The 24,219-nt window shown below is 33.5% G+C and overlaps 1 protein-coding gene across 2 annotated transcripts in view; it reads right to left on the bottom strand.

Moving 5' to 3' along the window:
• Window positions 1-1,119: 1,119 nt before the first annotated feature.
• Window positions 1,120-24,219, bottom strand: part of LOC108904070 (transcription factor Sp9) — a 257,297-nt gene continuing 234,197 nt past the window's right edge. For both annotated transcript variants that reach the window (XM_018706472.2, XM_018706471.1), the window contains exon 2: window positions 1,120-3,051. In XM_018706472.2, the coding sequence (XP_018561988.1) occupies window positions 1,738-3,051 (1,314 nt within the window). In that variant the 3' untranslated portion in view covers window positions 1,120-1,737. The remainder of the gene's footprint in view (window positions 3,052-24,219) is intronic.

Raw genomic sequence — 24,219 nt, forward strand, 5'->3', positions numbered from 1 at the left:
TAGACAAAATAAATAAAACCACAGCTTAATATCCAGATTCAAAATTATATATTTATACTCAACGTGTTCACAAAAGCTCTTAAATATTAATTTACAGATATAGATACAATTTATAAGAATTACAGAATCTTTGGCGAAAGGAGAAACATGAGCCTAACGATACAATAATTATAAATTAATCGAATCGGATGTAGTATTAAAAATGTATGACGTAAAGCTCAGGAAAACAGGATGACGGTTGACAGCTATAACAAAACACATTTCTCATTCACCTTAAACTTCTGCGACACTTACACAGTTAAATATATAAATATATACAAGGCGGTCTGGTTTTCACGAGAACGAGGTAAAGCTCGAGAAAATGATTGGTTCAAGTTTAATGCAAATTCTTTACTAACACAATTAATCAAGTTTATCAGCAATTCTTTAAAAATTACACTGAAGAAAAGAAAGAATTGCGAGTAATCAAATTCTGTAGTTCGGCAAAACCACTCATCATCATCAAAAAGTCAATTACCCTGATCCCGAATTTTGAACTTGTCGCTTTTTTATGAATAAATTTGTGGTCTGCCAAAACTGTTACTTTTACGTAAAGACTAGTATAGGGCTTAAGGGTTCTAAGTCCATGTCATAAGTTCAGGATGATGTTCCTTTAGCTTAAATGAAATAGGATCTAAAACCACTAGTTTCGAGATATATGATGTCGAAATAAAAAAATATATAATATCCAAATATATCTGAAGACGTGGAATGTTGATTCTTGAGTTAACAATACAGTTGATTTGGGCGATTAAAAGCAAAAGGCTACAAATCTATTGAATTAGTATAAAAACTCGTTAACCAGTGGTGGAAATAGTGGAAGACATTGTCACTAGGATATCCAGAATTTTGAGAGCACTTTAAGAAAAAGATGTCTTTCATTTCAGAAAGCGAATTTTGTACCTAAAGTAAGTTATTAGAAATACAATCCAAAAAGCAATTGGTAGAATTTTAAATTTGTGCTCCTGTTATTCTTCAACTAATTAAAACATGTTTAAAAAAAAATCTGTATGTATGTATTATTTTGTGAAATAGATCCAGAGTTATTTTAATTTTTTTGAACTGTGTGATAAACCTATTTTAAACGCTTTTTTGAAAATGGCCTGTTCTTTAAATAAAGTAGAAAATATCTTCCCTAGAAATATTTCAATTATGTGCAATAATTATAGATTTCCACAATACTCTGCGCCCTTCCAGTATCTACGCCACTGTTTGGCATATTTGCAACAATGCAATGCAGTGAATATTTGCTTTTAATTAGGTTAATTTAACCAGTCTTCAGATATATTGGAAAAGAATACATTTTTTTAATTCGACACCCTGTATCCCAAAAATCAGAGGTTATATACCCTATAAAAACACTCCAAGCATGAAAAACAATCGATACTATTCAAATTTTGTGAACTATCTTTGTATACATATGTATGTCTTTCAATATTCTTTATGTTTAAATTTAATAAAACCTTACGTGTCTGTTTCATCTACATTATTTTGACGAATTTTACCCATTCCATGGATTTTCTGCCATCATCAACCAGACCAGTAGATAATATATACAATGGGTTCAATAAGCGAAAGTAGTAATAACTAAAGCTCTGTCCATTCACATATATACACATTTATACAAGTCGCGTCACTTGAGGGGCCCGCCCGCTAGCGGGGATAGCTGGGGTAGAGCAGCGCAGGGCCCCACCGGCCTCAAACCAGGCCAGGAGGCTTCACATCCATCCCCGTCACCATATCCAACCCCATATTGGCCGAAGGTGGAGGTGTCTGGTTCATAGAAGCTGGGGAATTTACGTTGTTCATGTCGCTTTGACTGTTCTCCTCGGAGTCGCTACAACTATCTGAACTGCCTTTCTTCCCATTCCCATTATGGGTCTTCACATGTTTAGCTAAATGGTCTGACCTCATGAAGCGCTTGTTGCAAATTGGACAAGCGAACCTTTTTTCCCCCGTATGCGTCCTCAAGTGTCGTTGTAGTTCATCGGACCTGGTGAATCTTTTACCGCAGAACAACCAGTTACACACGAACGGTCTCTCGCCGGTGTGCCACCTTAAATGAGCCTTCAAATGTGACGTTTTACCGTAGACTTTCCCGCAACCAGGTATGTGACAGCTGTGGATGTTCTTCTTCCTCAAGTGGACACCAGCAGGTCCTAACCTCTCAGCTTCTTGGCAGTTGGGGCAGTCGCAGGTTGCTCTTCCGGTATACCTCCTTTGAGACCTAGGGGATGGTACTTGAGGTGGTAGACCACCAGCACCTCCAGTAGGTGAAGGTGCGGACCCAGCGTGTAAACCAAACGACGCACCTACGCTTTGCGCGCCAGGTAACATAGACTTGTAAGTATCTTGCAGGAGGTGCTGTCCAGAGGACAGCAAGTGATTCGATGCTAGCGAGTGAGTCAAACTGGAATAATCAGGGGAATAGTTAGCAGCGGCCATCTGAGCGTGCATTCCAGCCGCTCCACTCATATCCAACCAGCTCCCCGTGGAGTGCACATCCCACCAAGCGTTTGCAGACGTCACGGAATCGCTTTTAATTCCTCCATGGTGCGTAGCACTCGACATAGTATTGAAAGGCCAAGTCTCGTACGGGTGTCTCGAATACACCGAACCCAAAGCGGCGTGGTGAGCCGTAGCAGCACCTTCCACCTTTCCCAACAGCGAGCTCTGGTGGTGGTGAACATGAGAGTTGTCCGCGACCGCTGGCTGCGTGGTGGCTCCCGGGAAGTACAGGTCGCTTCCATAGGAAGCAGTTGTGGGAACGCTCGAGCACGAGGTCATTACGGACCTGGAGTACGTCGGGTTCGACGCGGAGGACCTCTGGGGCAGGGAGCTGGAGGAGGAGACGCTGCTTCCGGGTGATGGGGCGCCCTGGGGGCTCTTCTTCCAGGGATGGAATCCCTTGCCGACGGCTGCGTCGGCCAGAGGTGGGGGAGACTTACTGGAGAGCTTGTTGCACTGCGCCGCTAGCATCGCCAGAGGGGTCCCCCGAAGGCTTGGATGATCCTGGAACAAGAAGAAAAAGTCTTTAGTTAATCGTTTTTGATATTTTAGCCGCTGGTCTCATATAGACGCTATATCGCTATAAGCTGCATGTGGCTTAACTTTGCGTCTATATGACACCAACGACCCAAAGTAATAATTATTCTGAATTATTCAACAAATTTCATGTATTTACTTGCAAAATTTGGGGAAAATACTTGGGGAAAAGATAGTAATAAGTATGATTAGGAAAATTATGTCACTCTGCAGTTTAATGATAGTTTTAGTAGTTACTAATAATAGTAGTTTTTGCTAATATTGTCTGTCATATTTTGTAAATTTTATGAAATTTTGTAAGATGTATATGTAAAACTTTCACTATAACATTATTTTACCAGTTAACTTAAGAATAATAGAATTGCACCAACTTTGAACCAAGAATTATCAATTTTTTTTTACTGTGTAGGTTACAGAAAATATATTCTACCATAGCTATTAATAAAAAGATATACGGAAGTACAACAACATTTCTTGTCGATATCACTTCATATCTACATTTATTATCCCTTTCGATCATTTTAAATGTACCCAACATTTACGAATTGACAATTATGATATATCCACTATTCGACGCAACATTTTTACCGTTTCCCGGAAGTGGTTTCATTAAAACACGTTAGCAATTTCTCGGCACCAATTACCTATGCAGTCATTTTCTAGCAGGTATAAGCGGCTTTAGCGGCAGCCCCTGGGCGATTCATTTTCATGTAAATGTTTATTTTGGAGAGGGTTACAGCAGGACCAGAGGAAATAGAAGTCTGATGGACTTAATTTACCAGCCCCGCCGCCCAGAGTAGTCCCGAATAACGTTCTATTGATTAATACTTTGAATTATTATCGCCGAGAGATTCGTTGGACTCTAGAACAGCGGACAGGGCCTAAAATCCATTTATGTTCTAATAAAAGCAAATGATGTCATTGAGAAGGACTTTAAAAGGAGAAGGAAACAACAAATCTAGTAAACTAATTACTAGTATTGCCTACAGTATTTTTAAGGTTCCTAAAGCTTTTCTTTTTCTCTTCCTGGATGTCTAAACAATCATAATGATGATAAAGAATAGGCACAATTGTATAATATTTCATTATAGTATTTTCTGTGTATATAATGCGTTCATGATGAAAGGAACAAATACGTTTAAAATTCAGATAATTATTTTGTGAAAAAACGCTACGATTTACGACGATTAGTAAAATTGTATACAGGTTGTCTCAAGAAGAACATTTGCAGTCATCATTGATGGCCTGTATATTATGCCAATTTTGAATTGTACGGTAAATTCTGAACACTTTTTGTATAACATACCATATCCCTCATATCAGCGGTTTTCGTAATAATGATGTTTGAAATGTAATAAATGGAAAACAAAATGTTTAATCATAAAACAGTATTTAAATAACAGTTGCCTTATAATAAATGTTCAATGTTTTGTCCGTATACTTCAATACATTTCTGTAGTCCAAGGATTGTTTCCCGTTGAACGTTTTCAGTTACCTCTGCTGGAATAAGTCTTATTTCATGGCGTATTCTCTGTTTCAGGTCATCAAGATTATTTGATCTATTCACATAAACTTTAAATTTCAAATAACCCCATAAGAAGAAATTTAAAGGGGTTAAATCCGGTGAACTTGGTGGCCACTCAATAGGAGCTCTGCGTTCAATCAATTTATTAGGGAAAGTTAAGTCACGAAACTGTCGAACTGCAATTGCAAAATGAGGAGGTGCCCCATCGTGTGGGAACCATATCTCATTATGAGGAATATTTGGATCTTGTGGATTAGGAAACACAATAGCTAAAGCGGGGATGAGTTCAAACTTAAGAAAGTCTAAGTAGCGTTCTCCATTTAAATTTTCTTCAAAAAATAAGGTCCAAGAATTCGGTTTCCGATAGTACTTGCCCAATCATTTATTTTTTGACGATGCTGTGTGTGACTGACTTGTGTCCAACGAGGATTTTCAGTTGTCCAGTACCTGCAGTTTTGTCTGTTTACATGTTCATTTAAAACAAAAGTAGCCTCATCAGAAAAAATAATCTTTCTGGTGAAATCTATATTTTGATTATTCATCTCAATTATCTGCGCACAAAACTGTCTTCGGTCAAAATCGTTTTCTGTTCATGTATCAATTGAACCTTATAAGGATGATATTTATTTTTTTGGAGTATTTGTGACACTGATCCCGAAGACATTACAATTCCTGGAGATTGTCCTATGGGGATTATTTAATTTGTAGTAAAACATCTAGAATCTTCTGATACTTCTGCTGGTATTCCTTTAGGTAAATCTGTAACGTAGCCGTGCTCAGCTTTCAATTCAATTTTGCTGGCAGTAGATCTAGTAATTGGAGGTCGATCAGGATGAATTACATTAAATAAATTACACACTTCTTGTTGAGTATGCACTCTGTCTCCAAAACCAATCATCATAAGTACTTCAATACGTTCTTTCTCAGATAAATGCATTCTTAAAATGAAACGTAAAACTGACAAAATGACACTAAACGCCGGTGATAGTTTGATTTTTATTGTCACAAAATACTACATCAAAATGGTTTTGGAGTCAAGGAATGAAAAACGATTAATACGAAAAAAATTGTTTTGTTTAACATAAAATTTAGCATACCAGGTTGGTGTTTTGTTGCTTTTAAGAAAATGTTCAATATTGTCCAATTTAAACATTTTATTTAATTACTTGTGTGTATTTCAAAATATCAATTTTCAAACGTCATTATTACGAAAACAGCTGTTTTTAGAGACATGATATGTTATACAAAAAGTGTTCAGAATTTATCGTACAATTCAAAAATGGCAAAATATAGAGGGTGTTCCTTAAAAAAATTAATTATGACTGCATATATTTTTCTTGATACACCCTGTATACAATATTCATGTTTCTGTCATGTTTATCTTTCAAAATTTTGCTACATATTCCACATACGAGACTTGCACCACCGACAACCTGTATTTGGTTCCGTGACTTGCATTAGCTTTTTGATCGATTCACGAGCGAACAAGTTCCTCGAATCCAACGTCTGTCCGTTTTAGAGATAGTCGCTCCTCTACAGCGGCAGCGGGTTCAAAAAGTAATTAACAGGAGGAAGGCCTTCAAAGGAGCTGACTACTGAAAGTCTTCCATTATATTAAGGACTTTTATTGTTGATCGCCGATGGGCCTTTCGGCGGAATCTCGACCCAACTCTTGACACAATACCGAGAGATAAAGCGGGCGACGCCTAGTGGCAGCGTGATTGGCGGCTTAGCTGTCGAAGAACCATCACAAAACATGCGTTAATAGTGGGTACTACTGGGTTTCTTCGGCACAGGTATTAGCATCCATTAGAGGTCTCTTGTTTTATCTATTACCGCTATCTGGCATTCGATATACGAATAGGATTGCACGTCCATCATTTCACACAAATCTCCCAATTAATACAACGTTTAATAACAAGGAAATCCTATACCCAGATTACTTAAGTTAATAGAGTGTTAGACTGAAATAAACTGAGCCTAGGAGCGCATTCATAAAAAAAAGAAAATTGTTCAGGTAAAATGAAGAAACTAGCCATAAAAATTAAAAGATAAAAAAATTAGGTGATTTTCAAAAGGTTGTAACTTGTCAGAAAATGGCCGTAGAGCAATTAAAAAAAACAAATTGAAGTCTGAAGTTTCTAGCTTCAGGATATGGAAGTCAAAAATATTATCGTTGGTCACCTTCAAGAAATCAAAAGAAATCCGGCGGAAAAAATTTTTCAAAATTCTTGCTTCCCTTTCAAACGGTCCACGGACACATAGTAGAATGACGTTCGTGGAAAAACTATCTGGAAGATAAGGAGCTGAGGAAAGTGTCGCAAGGAAGCTTTTGGACTTGGTAAATAGGACAAAACTACTTGCTGTATAGGATTGAGTAATGGGATGCATAATAGGCCTGATTAAAACCAACCACTAGAAGAAGAAGAAGAAGAAGAAGAAGAAGAAGAAGAAGGAAGAGGAGGAGGAGGAGGAGAAGGAGGAGAAGGACCCATGGGCTTCAATAATTTTTTTTGGCAATACCACTTGCCAGCCTTTTTAGTTTTTCGATGCAAGAAACTTGATTCAAGAAAAGGTAAAAATTTGGATATTTTAGGATTTTCGCTAAAATTGAAATAATAATAATAATAATTAATAGACTAAGGATGTTTTCGGTTTTTTTAACCTCAAAAGTATCCCAAAGAAACCCTCAAACTTCAAACCGCTGAGATTTGCTCTTTCATTGTGATCCAAATTATTGAAATTGTCACTGTTGCTAAAAAATCAATTATAGGATAAATTTTGCCTTTTATTCACCTTTTTAAATTAATAATATTTTTTTCGCAAAAATTAATATTTTTATCAAAAAATGTAAATGTAATAAATCATCGTACAATGCTCTTCAACAGATTATTTTAAAGAGAATGAATCAAAAAGTTGACAGGCGATATTGCACAAAGAATTTTTTCCGCTGAATTCTTAAACTGATACTTTAATAAATACAAATGAACAGTAACAACAAATTAACAAACATGATAACACCTTAAGGCCCCAGAGCGAGCTGAGCTAGCGATGGAATCAGTGGTTCCAAAAATGTTTCTTCGTAGTGTTGGTGATAGTAGTCCGGGGGTATTTAAAATAATTATTCTAATTGCAAAAAATATTTCTGCTGATCAAGATTTCGTATCTTAATTTATTTAATATATTTTATAAATAGTCTGACTTGAAATTTCAGTATAATTAAAATCTCCTGTAATTTTGTCAATGAATCATTTACTGATAGGAAAAAATTCATTAACATACAGGGTGTCCGCAAATTTCATCGACAACGCTTAACTGCATATTCACGACGATAAATAACAAAAAAAAAAATCTAGGAAAAAAAGTTAAATAAATTTGTTTTTTTGAATTACAGGCCTTCAAAGTTGTCAAAAATAAAACTAATACTTGTAACTCAAAAACCAAAAATGTTTTATTCAACTTTTTTTCGTAGATCGTATTTATTTATCGTCGTGAATGTGCAGTCAAACGTTGTCGGCGAAATTTGCGGACACCCTGTATATATTTGTAGTAATTTTGGATTACAAACATCAGTAGTAGGTATAACATTGTATATTCTTTTTATGTGTTAAGATTTTATCGGATCAATGAAATGTGACTAATATCATTAAAGCGATTCAGTAACAGTTTTTATCGTTTAAAAAATATACATAAATCAAACCGCATACAAAGCTTGCTTATACTACTAATTTTAATTATAAAAGACTATATGGAATGCAAAACAAATATCCATTTATCATCGACTATTTGTTGTTAAATATAAAACATCTAAACGTGGCTAATTACTTATTAAAATATAAACATGTATCTCTCAGACAGACGTTAATTAAAAGATATATGATACGTTAATACAAAAATTCACTGTTGGTTATTAAAACCGGAGGAAGCAATTAATATCATTACCCCATAAAGCAAGGAATGTAATGTTTAATAAAGATACGTAGCGATTGTAAATGAATTACTATGTTTAGATTGAATTTCCATTTAGCTGATACTATTAAAATACCTTGTACTTATAGGTAGTACAATATGAGCAATACCTACTAGCTTCTAGATTGTCAAGGTTAAAATTACCGGTCTTTGTTATTTTTCTTAAAGATATGTATTATGACAATTTTAATTCAATTGCCACAGACTTGGTTGCAATATTTTTAGCTCTTGAACTAAGTTTCAAGTATATATGCCAGGAAAATAAGGTGGGAAATTACCATTTCGCGACTTTTTGTTTCAGCAGATCCTCGGGATCGACCAGACTAATAATTAGTTAATTTGTTTATAAGGCCATAACTTGAAAACTATTCAACTTACCGATTTCAGATTTCGTGTGAGTTATTAGACAGTGATAAGGAGGCGATGCCAAAACGTTTTGGTAATAATAACGCAGTTTATAAATGTTTAATTCAAAAGTCATAAATAAACTTCTTCTGTTTATAACTTTTGATCTACTCAATATATTTTGACGCTCGAGGGCTACTTTTGTAGGTCTTTTGAAGACCAAAAAAAATACCTTACTGTTTTCTTGTGGAAATGAACGGGAAAAAGTTATAAGCGGAAAACGTGAATTTACGTAAAAATTATACAATTAACCACCCTGTAAACAATCTCCCCCCAATTTTATTACTGTGGAAACTAATATGTTATTGTACATAATATTTAGCATCTATAGTGATAAATTCAGCCTGCCGAAACAAACTCTTTTTAAGAAGAGATTATTTTTTAATGATTCCGTCAAACACATTATTTTTCAAAGAAAAATATAACTCTGCAGTAACGAATGGAAAATCCTTCCGGCCTCCCATACGACCCGATTAACGTACCCTTGCGGTCGAACCGCGGCGTATTCAAATAGACGTTAACCGGATCATAAAGAAATGACCATTCGTTCCAACCATTAGGCCTTCTTAGTAGAGACCTCTCGGTAATGACGGCCACTCGCTAGTTTTTATTTCTTTTTGTGTGGCTGTGCGTGTCTGCTAGCGACACGTAGGCGCCAACTTTTCATTATACTCTTGATTAAAGCCAGCGGCGGAGCAGCGGTGTCGGCAACGGTGCTCTAAATTTAATTGCATAAAAAAAAAATTGGAAAAATGTTAACTAATATGACTTCTCAAAGGGTTAGAGGAAATTACAAGAAAAAGGAAATTATTTCGTGGGATATATGAAAAGCGATGATTTTAATGATGAATGAAGGGATATTTTTTAATGTAACCAGAGGTGGCCTAAGCCCACAAGTTGCAGCACTTAAGGTGAAGACAATTTTTGGGCTAAGGCAAGTTTAGTTCAATCGATTTATTTTTAGCCATGCTATTAGAATTATTTCAGAGACTACTTCGATTTGAATTTTGAAAATTTGGGATACCGGGTTTTTGGGCATGCCCTCCTCAACTAAAATAATGGCGTCCTTGTACCACTTCCGATAATACCAGAAATCGCTATCAACTTGCTTATTTTAAACGTAACACTCTATATATTATTGCAATTTTGGATTCTAGGTGTTATTTTAGGTGGACTTTCACAAAGATTTCCTATTCCTAAAATTAATCGTTTTCGAGATATTTAATTTTTTTCAAAAAAATGGAGAGAAACAGTGTATTTTATAGTAAGAAAGATAAAACAATAATATTTATTGGGGGGATAGCTAGACTCCTAAGCTTGCCATCCATACTTTCAAAGTGGCTTAATTGCATACAGGGTGCTGGAAATTTAATGCCGAGTTTAGTTAACTTCAAACCTTCATAAGTCGGTTTTTTTAAATGAAACCCCCTGTATGTTTTTCTATATTCTGATACACAATTTTATTCTCCTTCGAACGGTATACCAATCTCTTCTAGTTTTTAAGTTATATCTACTATTTTTTGTGTAATCACCTAAAATCATGTAATTTCTTGCGAAGATAGCTGTGGAATTTTTAGCAAAACTTCAAAACAAACAACTAAACTGTCATCAGTTATTTATATTATTTATTCACAGACGTTGGAATGGGATTCTAAGCAGAACATTTATAGTTTTTAATGAGACATCCCAGTTTTCCACCAATAAGCAGAATAAATTTAAAAAAAATTCTAAAAAATTAACAGCAACAGGTGCAGAATAAACTTTTTGCTTTATTACTCCCCAAACATAAAAATCTAATAGAGTGAGGTCGGGAGACGTCACTGGCCAATTCCACGGTCCTAGGCATCTCATCCATCTCTCTTCAAACATTTCAGTGAACTGTTGATCGATTTGATTGTGACAGTGAGGTGGAGCCCCGTCTAATTGATATCAACACTTCCTTAGTTGGTCTAAACGTAAACCATCTAGAAAATCTGCCACAACCGTTTGCAAAATATTGAGATATCTGTCGGCATTTAAATTTTCTTCGTAGATAGGGTAAGAAATTTGGTTATCTTTAATTAGACAAAAAACATTTACGCTAAATTTATTTTGGAACCTCAATTGGAAATATCACTGTCAAAGTCTAATATCTAAATTGTCATCTATTACCTATTTGTTTCGAAATATCAGAACAGTTCTTCATATATAACACCTTCTTTGTCTGTATTACGACCAGGTTGAGTCTCGACTGAGGTATGGTGTCTGTTTTTGGGGCAATTCGGTATTAGCCTCAAATGTTTTAATTGCACAGAAGCGAATTTTAAGGTGTATGGTAGGAGTTCCCAGTCATTACTCGTGTAAGGATATTTTTAAAAATTTTAAAATTCTACCTTTACCATGTCTGTTCATATTTGAGATCTGCTTATATGTATTCAAAAATAAAAGTAAATTTGTTTTAAGTGATGCACTCCTCAAGTATAATACAAGACACAATACGAATTTACATGTTCCATTCGCTAGAATAAGAATAACGTCCAACTCTCCCGACTGTTTAGGTCCTAGACTATTTAATAAGTTACCTAACCAATTAAAATTGCTGAAAAGTGAATATTTGTTTAGGAAAGCTTTAAAGCAGTTTTTATTGGAAAAATGTTTTTATTCCATATTGGAATTTTTACCTACTTTGTCTTAGTTTGTAAGTTTTATTTGACTATTCCTATACATATTATGTCTCTGAGGAAAATAAATTATTATTATTATTATTATTATTATTATTATTATTTTGAAAGTTTCATTCCCGGATAACATGGGGATTTTCAGATGACCATAAATGAGTATTATGTCTATTAAAAATACCTTCTCTCGTAAATTTTGACTCGTCTGTCCATATAATATGTTGCAAAAACTGTGGATCTTCTTGGTATCGCACTAACATCGTTTCACAAAATTGTACACGTTGCACGGCGTCACCCGGATGAAGAGCAGAAGGTAGCTTAAATTTGTATGGATGCAGATCATTAGTTCTTAGCATCCTGTGAATGGACGCTCGTGAAATGCCTAAATCATACTCTGCGGCACGAGTTGAGTATTCTGAATGAACATTAAAATAGGCTAGCACATTTATTACATTATCTTCGTTTGAAGTTATTGGTTTTGGTAAAATTCTTTCTGCACAAATTCGACCATACTCTAGTTCAGGAGTCGGCAACCTATGACCCGCGGGTCACCGAGTGACCCATTTACTAATTTCAAGTGACCCACTTTATTTCCTAAAAAAGTATAATATATAAAAATAAATTATAAAATAAACATGAAACGAATATTTTGAGAATAAAAAAAAATAAAATAGATGCTTTGTTTTTGCGCGTACGTCAATCTTGAAATAACCTCTTTTTTGCTTTTTGTTTGTTCCTGGCAATATATTTTTTTAAATAATAATAATTATTTCACTTAGGTAACTTCTAAATGTTTCTTTTTATAATAATTAGAATTTTATTAGTTTTTATAATAATAATTAAAGTTTAAAAGCGTATCGTAATTATATTCTTAATAAAATGTATCTTATTATTCACTAAAAGACTGTTTTAAAATGAAAATATCACTGACCCAAACGTCCATTTAATATTCACACTGTGGTTGATTTTAACCCGCAGCCAAAAAAGGTTGCCGACCCCTGCTCTAGTCGATTTGCTAAAATTCTTCTTAACTTTTTTCTGCTCATTGGTGGCAAATTTTGATATGTCTCATTAAAAACTGTACATGTTCTGCTTATAATCCCATTGCAACGTCCGTGAATGAATAATAAATTTAAAATATCAGCATTTGAATATGTATTGTTTTCTTTTCTTATAAACACTAAATTAAACTGTCACTGCAAGAGACTAACAACAAATTGACAGTTTAGTCGTTTGTTTTGAAGTTTTGCTAAAAATTCCACAGTTATCCTCTCTAGAAATTACATGATTTTAGGTGATTACACAAAAAAATAGTAGAATATAGAAAAACATACAGAGTGTTCCATTTAAAAAACCCGACTTATGAAGGTTTGAAGTTAACTAAACTCGGCATTAAATTTCTAGCACCCTGTATGCAATTAAACCAATTTGAAAGTATGGATGGGCAGCTTAGGGGTCTAGCTGTCCTCCCTATAAATATTGTTGCTTTATCTGTCTTACTATAAAATACACATGGTTTGAAGCGAGTCACTGTTTCTCTCAATTTTTTTGAAAAAAATTAAATATCTCGAAAACGGTTAATTTTAGGAATAGGAAACCTTTATGAGAGTCCACCCTGTATCTGATGGAGCGTTGTACAGACCTTGAGGTGCGCCGCTGGCTCGGACGACCTCGAAGCGGGCCCCAATTTCGCGGGTCCCAATTGCGTCACCGAGCAATGTCTCCGCGATGGTAATTAGAAAAGTCGCCGCTCTCGGGTTACTGCGCCCGAATTACGCCGACCGCGCGTATGTCACACATTCGACGTGCCTCCGGTTACGCTGCCGCCGCCACCGCCGCCGCCGCTTCGCCCTTGATCCAACTCGGGACCAATTAGTCCAGAAACTACTGTTACAGATAATTGGTCGTATAATGGTCGGATTTCCACTTGGAATTTGGTCGCTAATGAGCGTAGTATTACTCAGGCGGTGATGTCTATATCTGCCAAGTAAATATGTATGCTGCAATTGTATGGAAAAATTAGGACAGTGCAGTGGTTCCCTAACTTTTGGATGTTTACTAAGCATGTTGTTAGTAAGGTAAAAACTAAAAAATAGAAATAAATAATAAAAGTATATGATTTATTCATTCAAAATTACTGTTGCTTAAGGACGGGATTTTGTACAAAAAATATCGCCCAGCGTGAGTCACGAAACGGGACCACGGCAAGTGCGGCTCTTGCTCTAGCGGCCAACGCTTCAAGGTGTGTTGTTTAATAATTTACGCTGGACTGATATTTTAACAGGCCTCGCGCCCGATTGTTCAGGAACGGCTCCAGTTTGTGTACATACAGTCTTATAAGGAAAGAGAGTAAAGATTTTATTAATCATTAATAGATTATCGAGGACAATAATCATTTTTTTATTAAGTAGGCAATAACTTTTAGTTAATAAACTTAAACAATCTTAGAATTACCATTCCTTTATTATAAAAGCAGATATAATTTTTAAAATTACATGTAGTTTCTTCTTCAAAAGCTTAAAAAACATATAACAGGAATAGTCAACAGTCTAATGTTTATAACGAGCGTTCAAATAAAAACGTTGTCGAAGTTGGCTCTGACACATTGGACGTAGGGAGTAGCTTATAGCGACCAACTTAACCTCATTTGTCAACGAGCTGTATAGCAGCTGTCAGTTTCAATAACGTTAATGACTATATAACTTTATTTTAAAGAATAATCGTGATAACAATAACAAACAATTAAAGGAGCTGCGGAAAGTGTCCCCCTCCTTGTTATAACAATAAATTAAAGCAGTTGCTGAAAGTGTCCCCTTCCTTGTTCCAAGCCCTTTTCACACCTGTTCCTCAAAGAATTAAAGACATTTTCTAAGATGCTAGGGGTATTGTTAATTTCACGAATCTTGTCTATAAGTCGAGCCTGCAGATGGTTTAAATCAGGAATAGGCAGTTCAAAAATAGTGTTTTTAAGGTAAGACCACAAAAAGAAATCACACGGCGTAATATCACATGACCTCGGTGGAAATTCATGTTCAGCATTGAGACTTATTAGTCGATTTTGGAAAACTTCCCTCAACATATTCATCGTCTCGCCTGCCGTATGTGCCCTTGCGCCATCTTGTTGAAAGTAAAAGTTTGTAATTTCGTTTTCTTCCAGCTGGTTAACAAAAGGAGCGATAATTTCTTCTCTATACCTTTGCGCAGTAAGAGTACCATTAAAAAAAATAGGTCCATAAATCCTCCTTCGATTGAGAGCACACCAAACTCCAATTTTTTGAGCGTGTAGAGGGCCCTCCACAAAAAAGTTATCTGGTTTTTCGGAAGACCACATTATCATATTCTGTGAGTTTACGTAACCACTTAAATGAAACCAGGCTTCATCAGAAAAAAAGGTGATTATGAAGTTCACTGTAGTTGTTTAAAAACCATTCACAAAATATAGCCCGTCGCGGAAAATCAACTTCTTGAAGTTCTTGCTGACAAGTTAAACGATAGGAGAACAAACGCAAATCTTTTTTTAACACTGTGTGGCAGGTACCGACTGATACTCCCACCATTTGTGATAAAACACGTACAGAAGTTCTTGGCGCATTTTCCATTATTTGTTGGACATTTTCTTTTAATTCTTCAGTCCGCTTTTTAGGTCGGCCGCTTCCTTCTTTTCTTGTTACACTGCCCGTTTCACGAAAAACATTAACACAACGCTGAACAGCACTTTGAAAAATTTTGTACTCAACAACGCCGGGAAATTGATTTTGAAATTCTATGAAACATTCCTCAATAGAATACTTCCATATTCCATCAATGTTGCGTCCATTTCTAAAGTAGGACTCTATGATAAACACTTTTTGTTCTTGAGAAAACACCATTTTAAACGCTTTTTAAAACGAAAATATTCAAATTGATAGCGGCGATATAGCGCTTTGACAGATGACGTTTAAGTTCATTTGCTATACGCTACGTCCTACGTCCAAATTTTCAGAAGCAACTTGACCACGTTTTTATTTGAACGCTCGTTATTTTCACGTTAACAATCCGATACGTAAATTACCTGCTATTTTCAGTAAAAATGATATAACTTGGATTATTTTTTTACTTCGGTGAGTCGTACTAATTTAAAAAACGCTGCCTAATTACTAAAATATATAGAAACTTGCTACTAATTACGTTTGGAGAATAATATGTATAATAGTAGGGTGGTCAAAAAAAAAAACGATTTTTGTTCGTCTCTTGTGAAAATATGTTAGTTAATCATGTTTTAAGAGCCCCCTCAAAAAATCAGCTCAAAAAATTTTTTTTAAAAGTCGCTCAAGATTTTTAAAAATTTCCAAAATCGTCAAAAATTAAATTTTTTTTGTTTAATTTTTTTCCCGTTATTTTATCATTTTCTAGGCTGAAAAAAATCTCGATTCTGAAAATTTCAAATCGATATTTTAATTTCTAAAGGTCACTCACCATTATTTTAATTTTCAGAGTTGAGCGAGCTCTAAAAAATAAAAAATTTTAAAAAAATTTAAAAATTATAAATATTTGATACTCACAGTGCGGTAGTAAATTTTGCCTGGAGACATTTATTAAGTGTCTCGTGATTAATTTCTATTATTTTGTTGATCAAATTCAATGAAAAAAAATTGTTAGTTCGTTGATATTTATTTTTTAGAGGTCGCTTGAAAACATAGGTACCTACCTACACTACTTTGAAAATTAAAATAATTGTGAGTGACCTTTATGAATTAAAATATCGATTTGAAATTTTCAGAATCGAGATCCTACAAAACTATTTGATCAATTTTGGAAAAGGTAAAATGTAGTTCTTTGTAAATGTCATTGTCAAGGCATTAATAAAATTAATCATATAACCGGTACTTTAAATATTTAAAAATGTTATGTTTCATTTTATAGATTATCCTGAAACCACTATCGAAGCAAATATTAAAATGGCAGAAGAATATTTAAAAACAATACATATATTGCTTCCTCCACCAGATGAACTCATCACTAATTGCACATGCAAAGTATGCTCTCGATCATATGTTTGTGTGGCTGCAGAAATTAAATGTTGCTCATTTTGCTATTGCCAGAGGCAAAGCACCTCCAAAAATGTCTATAATGAATAATAAATAAATAATAAATATAAAATAATTAAAATCTTTAAACTATTGTTATTATTTATGTAAATCTTATAGGCATCAGTAATTATATCAATTGTTAGTGCTTTTTTATTATTTAGTCTTTGTGACTTCTTAATAATAAAAGTTTATAACACGTCGCGCTCTTGCACCCTGAGCTTCCGATCGAGCGTCTCTTCACGGGTTTTGATAAAGAAAAACTAATAACTATAAGGAATAAAATTATTGTTAGGATGCGAGGAACAATATCCGGTAACTCTTTTGGCTTTTCCTCGAAATTGAATAATAAAAAAAGCCTTATAAACAAATAAAACCAGCATTTTCGTTGAAATTTCACAACTTTCTAAACTACCATTAATTGTTAAATAAATTAATTAATTAATGGAATAGACCTATCTTGTAAAAGGAAGTTCAAGCTTTAAAATGAGATGTCGTCCAATAGAACCAGAGATATGGTAAAATTGGAGCACGCGGAGACGGAAAATATAAGATATTTGCACTAAATTTGTAACAACTTTGGTTAAAGTTAATCTTTCTTTAATTTTCAAAAAAATATATGTTTGTTATGAGAAAACGTAACTATTAACGCATGAAAATTGTACTAGCTATAAAAATAAACTTCTTACAGTCATTTAAACATTTAATTTGTAAATAACAATTATTAAACTGACCACTTTCAGGCTTTGCGACCAAGTTTTTTTTGGATTCAGCAGGTCAAAATACTTAAGAATAAGTTGTTTGCAGCCGTGGCACTCTGATTGGCCACGGAACCCTATCTGGCTCCTAGACTTACATAGTTGCATAATTTCGGCACATTACAGATAAAGGGGAGTAGTGAAGTACATTAGTTTTATGTCTTTAAGTCTCTATGGATCGAATAGTAGCTCTAGGCATACTGAAATCAAGATTATGTAACCATTCTAAAAAGTCGAAATTTGAAAAAGAAAAATAACACTTTGCATATACGCCGAACCATTAAATATTCGTATTCGTACTGTTCAAGCAGTACAGGAGAGAATACGAGTAGGTATGTTAGTATCTTTGTCCTATAAATATTTTAGGAATTTTCATTATGTTCTCTCCAATGAGTCTATATAGTTTGCGTAATTTGGTGCCCAAATAAGACAACAATATTATAGCCCGATCTGACACTCATTTATGGTGTCAATATTTGAAAATTCTCCAGCATTGTGTATTACAAATCCCAATTTCTGAAAATATTTTATTTATATAAAGGCTGAAATTTAACTGAAGAAGGTTTATTAAAAATCAAGATTTACCCAGAAAAAGTTAATGTTTTACATTTGTAATAATGAAAAGCTATTAAATTCGCACCCAAGGCTCAGCCTACTGATTGTGAGATGATGTTCCTGGATATCACGCAGTCCTGAAAGGTGTCCTTAATGCATTACATTTTATCAAACTGTTCCTGCAAAAACTGAGGTTAGTGTTTCTGAATATATTTCATAATGATTATATACGGTCCATTTAGTGTGCCATTTACCTCATTATGCTTTAAGACTTTTGCCTCTAGCTTTTGGCTCACAATAATAGAAACAAGTACTTGACAAATAGTCGCCGTCCAGCTAAATTTCAATGTTTTTAGTCAAAAAAATCATGTCAAAACTTTTACGGAATACAGGATATGGTTTAATACTGACTATGGCTACTCTTTTCACTATTAGATTTTTTTGACTCATCCATTTTTTTTATACCAACATTTCAGTTTATTATTAAACAATAGTGCGTGTATGCAAATGTTTGTAAATTCGGTAACACTCATATTTTATCTTAGTTCGCATCTACCAACACCTAACAAATTAATGCTTCATTTCTTTTGTTTTTCGCGGTCGAATTACCATTTCACTTTCAGATAATTAGAATTTTGTACGAGAACAGGAAATTACTTGTTAAATTAAGCCATTAAAAAATCTTTATCTCGTCTGTCATCTAATATACTCTAATTAGGAATGTGAGGTTTAGTATAGGTACAAGGTAAGTACTTATTAGATGTGTTCAATTAAACAGGAAGAAATTTATATTTTTAATTTAATATAGCTATTAGTGTCTAATTAACACCATAGATAAATTATTTACAAACAGAGTAAAGCATGTAAGTACAATAAATCTTCCAATTTACTCTCGTTTTTTAAATCGTTTCGATTTCTATAAATAATTACGCTGCTTTCAATCATGGTAACTTCATACCTGCAACTATACATACATACAGGGTGTCCGGAAAGGTCATGTCAAAAATGAAGGGGTGTACAGAGGTGCAAAATAATTGTAATACATATTTTTTTCCTATCGGGCTTCGTTGTGAAGTTATTCACCTTCAAAGAAGTTTGAAAAACAAATTCAATAATAACTTATAAGTCATTACCACGACAACAATGAAATTTGGGCAATTAAAGTAACTCATGGTAATGTTCATTTCTAAGTTTAAACTGATATTCAATAAGTCTGAATTATACAGGAGCAGACAAAATGATCCATTTAAATTTATACATTTTTGACAGTGTCTCCAAATTTGATATTTTTCTGTCACAGTTCGATTCCTCTCTCAGTTTGTTAAAAAAAAGGTATACCGTACTTCAGTACTTGTACCGTTTTTGAGATAATCGAATTTTATTAACAACCTACATTTATTGTATCAAATATGTGATACTATCATTTTTGTAAAAATCTTGGTTTCTCTAGAATTAAAAGAAAAAAGGGAACTGAAAGAAAGATGATTTAAGACAAATATCTAACTACCAATTATACATATTTGTTGACAGTCATCTCAATTTCCAATATTTTGCAAAAATATTAATATCACAACTATACATCATATACCTAATGAACATTGATAATAATTAAAGAATATACAGGGTGTAACCTAAGTAAAACATTTAAGTGGGGTATTTCTGAGTTAATTCTAAGAAAAAAGTTTATACCTATAAACCTTTATCTGGAAATGCTTCGTTTCTGAGAAACAGGGTGTTGAAATTAAAATTTCATTTTCGATTTTCTTAAATAACTAAATTTTTCGCACAAAATTTGGTAACCGGTGGTTTTTTGAGGTGAAAAATCATAATTTGGTATTAATTTTTGTGCAGCACTTACAGCTTGTATTAATGTCGGAGGTAGTCACTTTCAGCAGCTGTTGTAATAAAGATTTTGTTTAATTTTAATTTCAACACCTTGTATCTCAGAAACGAAGCATTTCCGGTCAAAAGAACTTAAATATTTACACCCTGTATAATTTGTTTCATGTTCAAAGAAGGAAAGTTTCATGTCGTTCTAAAGTGGAAGAACTTTGAACATCTTTTGCCATTTGAATTAAAAATTAGATACAATAACTGCTAAACTTTCGTGAGAGAGAACCATATGACTCAGAATTGATTAGATTTTTTTCTTGGAATTATTTGACTTTTATAATTGTTGTAAGTTCAAGGAAAATTCATGTGTCTTGGAAATTGCATATTATGAGTGAATAAATAAGAATTCAGGCAGTTAAGCATAATAATATCGAAAATGTCATGTCCGATTGGACTTTTTAAGCTCCTTAATTTTTCGGGAATTCCAGAAAGCTGGGTACCATATAGGAATTAAAATTAAGTTGTCAAAGTTTATAAAGGAGTCAAATTTCATTTGTGTAAAGTGGTTCAATCAGAAATAATTCTTAATACAATTTGAATGTACAGTGTTCAACTTCCTAACGGTAAATAGAATGTGTTAACAGTTGAAAAAAAACTGTTATTATAATATAGGTATGTAATTAGAAAACTTGACGCACGCGTTTTATTTTTTTGCGGAAGAAATTTTTTAATTTACAAAAACAGTACCGATTTAGTGCAGTGTCGGACTGACCATCTCGCTGAATTCAATGAAGGACTTGTTATTTAAAATACGAAGCGAAACGAAAAATATAATAAATGTATTCGCTATTTCTTCTGTAAAAAGGAGTTTTACCTATACAAGATACAAAAATTAAAAAAATATGTATATTAAACTAGACCAATTACTTTAAAATTTCGAGTACATTTTAATTCTCAACTGCGTTTTCTAATAAAATTTTTAATATTTTATACGAAAAAGGCACATTAGCTAAACTGGCTCAATGTATTAATTGAGTTCTAATGATAATACAATCATCATAAAGTGGGAAAATATCATTTTTCCCAAGCTCAAAGTTGGAAAAAATAGTCTCAATCTATCGCAAATAATCGTTATATGTGTATTAGAGTGAAAGAAAATGGTGGACGTTTGTTGGGTATTAGTTTTAGACTGCATTTTGACTAACGCAGTTAAAACAGAACAGAGCTGACATTCACATTAAAAATTTGACTGTTGTTTTGATCGCGTCTAAGTACTAACTGTTGTTTTTATTCTTTGAGCGTTGAAATATCGATTTTTGACATATTTTCTTAACCAGTAATACCAGTATTAAAATGTAGGAGATATCTAGATTTGGGAATTGTTAACATGACATTTCAATTGACTTCAACTTCAATTCCAATTTGACTAGGATTTTTCATCTTAGTTCATACGAATATTGCTTGTGACGCAATGGAAAAGATACAGCGGTTTTAGTGTATATTATTGTGATATATTCTATTAAAACTTTTATATTCTGGATATTCTTCAAATCGCAAATTAGTCGATCTTAAGCATAATATAACAAATGCAAATAAGTAAAATATTTTATTGAACGACGAAGGGAAACAAAATATCCATTCTATACAACTCAAAAAACAATTGCAAGTATACTTTACCTTGATATCTTGGCATAAAAGCAAAATAAAAATGTGGGTTCAGGGGTTGTTTGTAAGTTCATTTAGATATTGTCTGACTCTGAGTCATCTGAGTAGATTTCTGATGCTTCCAAATGTTTTGATTCCAGAGCAACAGAAGATGGTCTGATGATATGTTTATTAAAATAATTTCTAAAAGTTATTTTTTATTAAATATATGATAAATTTATATTGGCAAACAAAGTGACTAGAACTTTTAATATCCTGGATTGTAATAAAAGTTCAATTTTTCCAAATTCTCCTTATTTTTCAAGTTTTTCTCCGCATACATTTTCAGGATAAGTTAGATCTCTGGTAGAGAGCCTTCGAAAAATTGATGAATGTATTTAGTTATAATTATTACAATTATTTAAATAATCTTTGTTTAAACAAATTGAAAAAAAATATATTTGGAAATTAATTTTTTTTTGTTAAATACGGATAAAATTAAGAAGAAATAAAACTTTAAAATTATAATTTTTGAAAAAGACTAAATTGCAAATTGATAAATAAAAGAGTGTTAACTTTAAAAATTTACTGTGGCCGTCCTAATCAACCGATTTCAATTTTTCAAAAACCATTTGAGAGGTTGAGCGGTTTTTTCTATGTGAAAAAATTTTCAAGTATCTAGATGCTTTATTTGAGGCTGTGCAACATTTTGAAAATTTGAAAATGTTTTTTCAAAATTTTATTCAAAAAATTATTTTGCGAAAACTATAGAACCGATTTTAATGAAATTTGGTGTGTTATTTTATTTTGCTCTAAAGTTTTTTTTATCAAAATCGGTAATAAATTTAAACAATTTTAACTCACAGTAGGTATATTATGCAAGATTCAATTCTAAAACTTCTTTCATCTTCAATATTCTTCCAAAATGCATAGGTTCCAAGATATACCTAAGTAAAAAACTCAGATAAAATAGGTATTTTTTAAAATTTTTGCAATTTTGAAAATGTTCCGGACCACGCCCAAATCTAGGGATCTACACTTTTATTCTGTGAATTCAGAGACTACTTCGATATGAATTTTGAAAATTTAGGGCCTGGGGTTTCCGGAGGTGTTCTTTTAAAATAAAATAATGCAATTGTTGTGGCACTTCCGGTTATACTGGAAGTCGCCATCGACTTGCTTATTTTATATGAAATATTTGGATTCTACGTGTAATTTTAGGGTGACTTTTATCAAACTTCCTTATATCTATCTCTAATGGTCTTCGAGATATTTCAATTCTATCAAAAAAAGTTGCTTTTCGGTAGCCTAATTCAAAAATTTCCTATTTTTTACATCGTGCAAGCTAAAGTATTGACATTTGAAAGAGATAGGGGAATGTCTATCCTTTGTTACAGTTACTTTAAAAATTGTTTAATTTGACACAGAGTGGTGAAAATTTATTGTCGATTTTGCTAAACTTTGAACCGCCAAAACTTGGTTTTTCTAAATGGAACACCCGGTCTATTTAATCAAAAATTGTTGTAGAATTTTACCCTTTATCCATATTTCACTTCCCTCTTATTTTTTCTGTTATTGACGGTTTTTGTGATAAGTAACTAAAATGATCCAGTTTCTTGCGAGGAAGGCTGTGAAATTGCTAGCAAACTTAAAAACAAAACAACCAATATGTCAAAAGTCATCATTTGTTTTCACAACTCGTTTTAACAAAAAATTGTGTTGATTTGAATAAAGACTTAGCCATTTTGCAATAAAAATGTTCGGTATTTCGTTAATTAAGCTCGTAAGGTGAGAAAGAGAAGGAACTCGCCCGAACAGAGCAAAAATTACGGTACGTTTTTGTTGTAAACTCAGGCCAAAGGGTCGTAATGCCTCAAACAAAAACCGCCATGTGCGCGCCACAGCGTAAATTTCTGTGGTTTTACACCCTCGCCAGCTGTCTTGTTAGCCATCAACTTTATAGGGACGTCGACTCCGTACACCAATCAATTCTCCATTATCGTTTCGAACCATATTTGTACATTATTACGGTGTCGGGAGTATATACCGGGCGTTATTAAAAACGCATTTCGATCGGCGTGGGGACACGCATAATGTTTTATTTACGTAGCGTTATATTTGTTAATCGCCGGGGAGAAATCCTTTTACAGGTCGGTAATAGCGGCCGCATTAATCAAACGTCGTTTGGTTTTTAAACTGCCGCCCGGTGGTGTATGATTTCTGACACGTTACCGTTTTTCCATAAATATTTGTCAATATTTAGTTAAGTGTCATTAGGGTCCATTTGTTTGAAATAATAATAGGCTTTTTTTCGCGAGTGAAGTCGTATGTTGTAGTATGTGTAGTATGAGTGAATATTACGTTTTCGCGAGAATAGTCAGTCATTTAAACTACTATGTGACGTCACAAGTTTAGATCAAATGACTGAACTCTTCACCCTTCAGCTGAATATTCTGTTGGTATATTCAACTAGTATTGTCAGCCGGTAACTTAACCTTTTTCTTTTTGACATTTTGTTTGAATGAGGATAAAAATCGTTCAGCAAAATGATGGATTCTGATACGGCTGTGGAAGTGGTCAGTTTAAATTTAAACTTTAGAGGCACAGATGTTTTAGTAAACATAGACGTTGAAACAGCAAATATTTTACTTGATGGTGAGATTAATTTTTTATATGGGACATATTTGCAATCCACTTTGCTTCAGGATTATCCTCTTTTTTTT

This window comes from Anoplophora glabripennis, unplaced genomic scaffold, assembly GCF_000390285.2.
Source record: "Anoplophora glabripennis isolate ALB-LARVAE unplaced genomic scaffold, Agla_2.0 scaffold14, whole genome shotgun sequence".
Lineage (NCBI taxonomy): Eukaryota > Metazoa > Arthropoda > Insecta > Coleoptera > Cerambycidae > Anoplophora > Anoplophora glabripennis.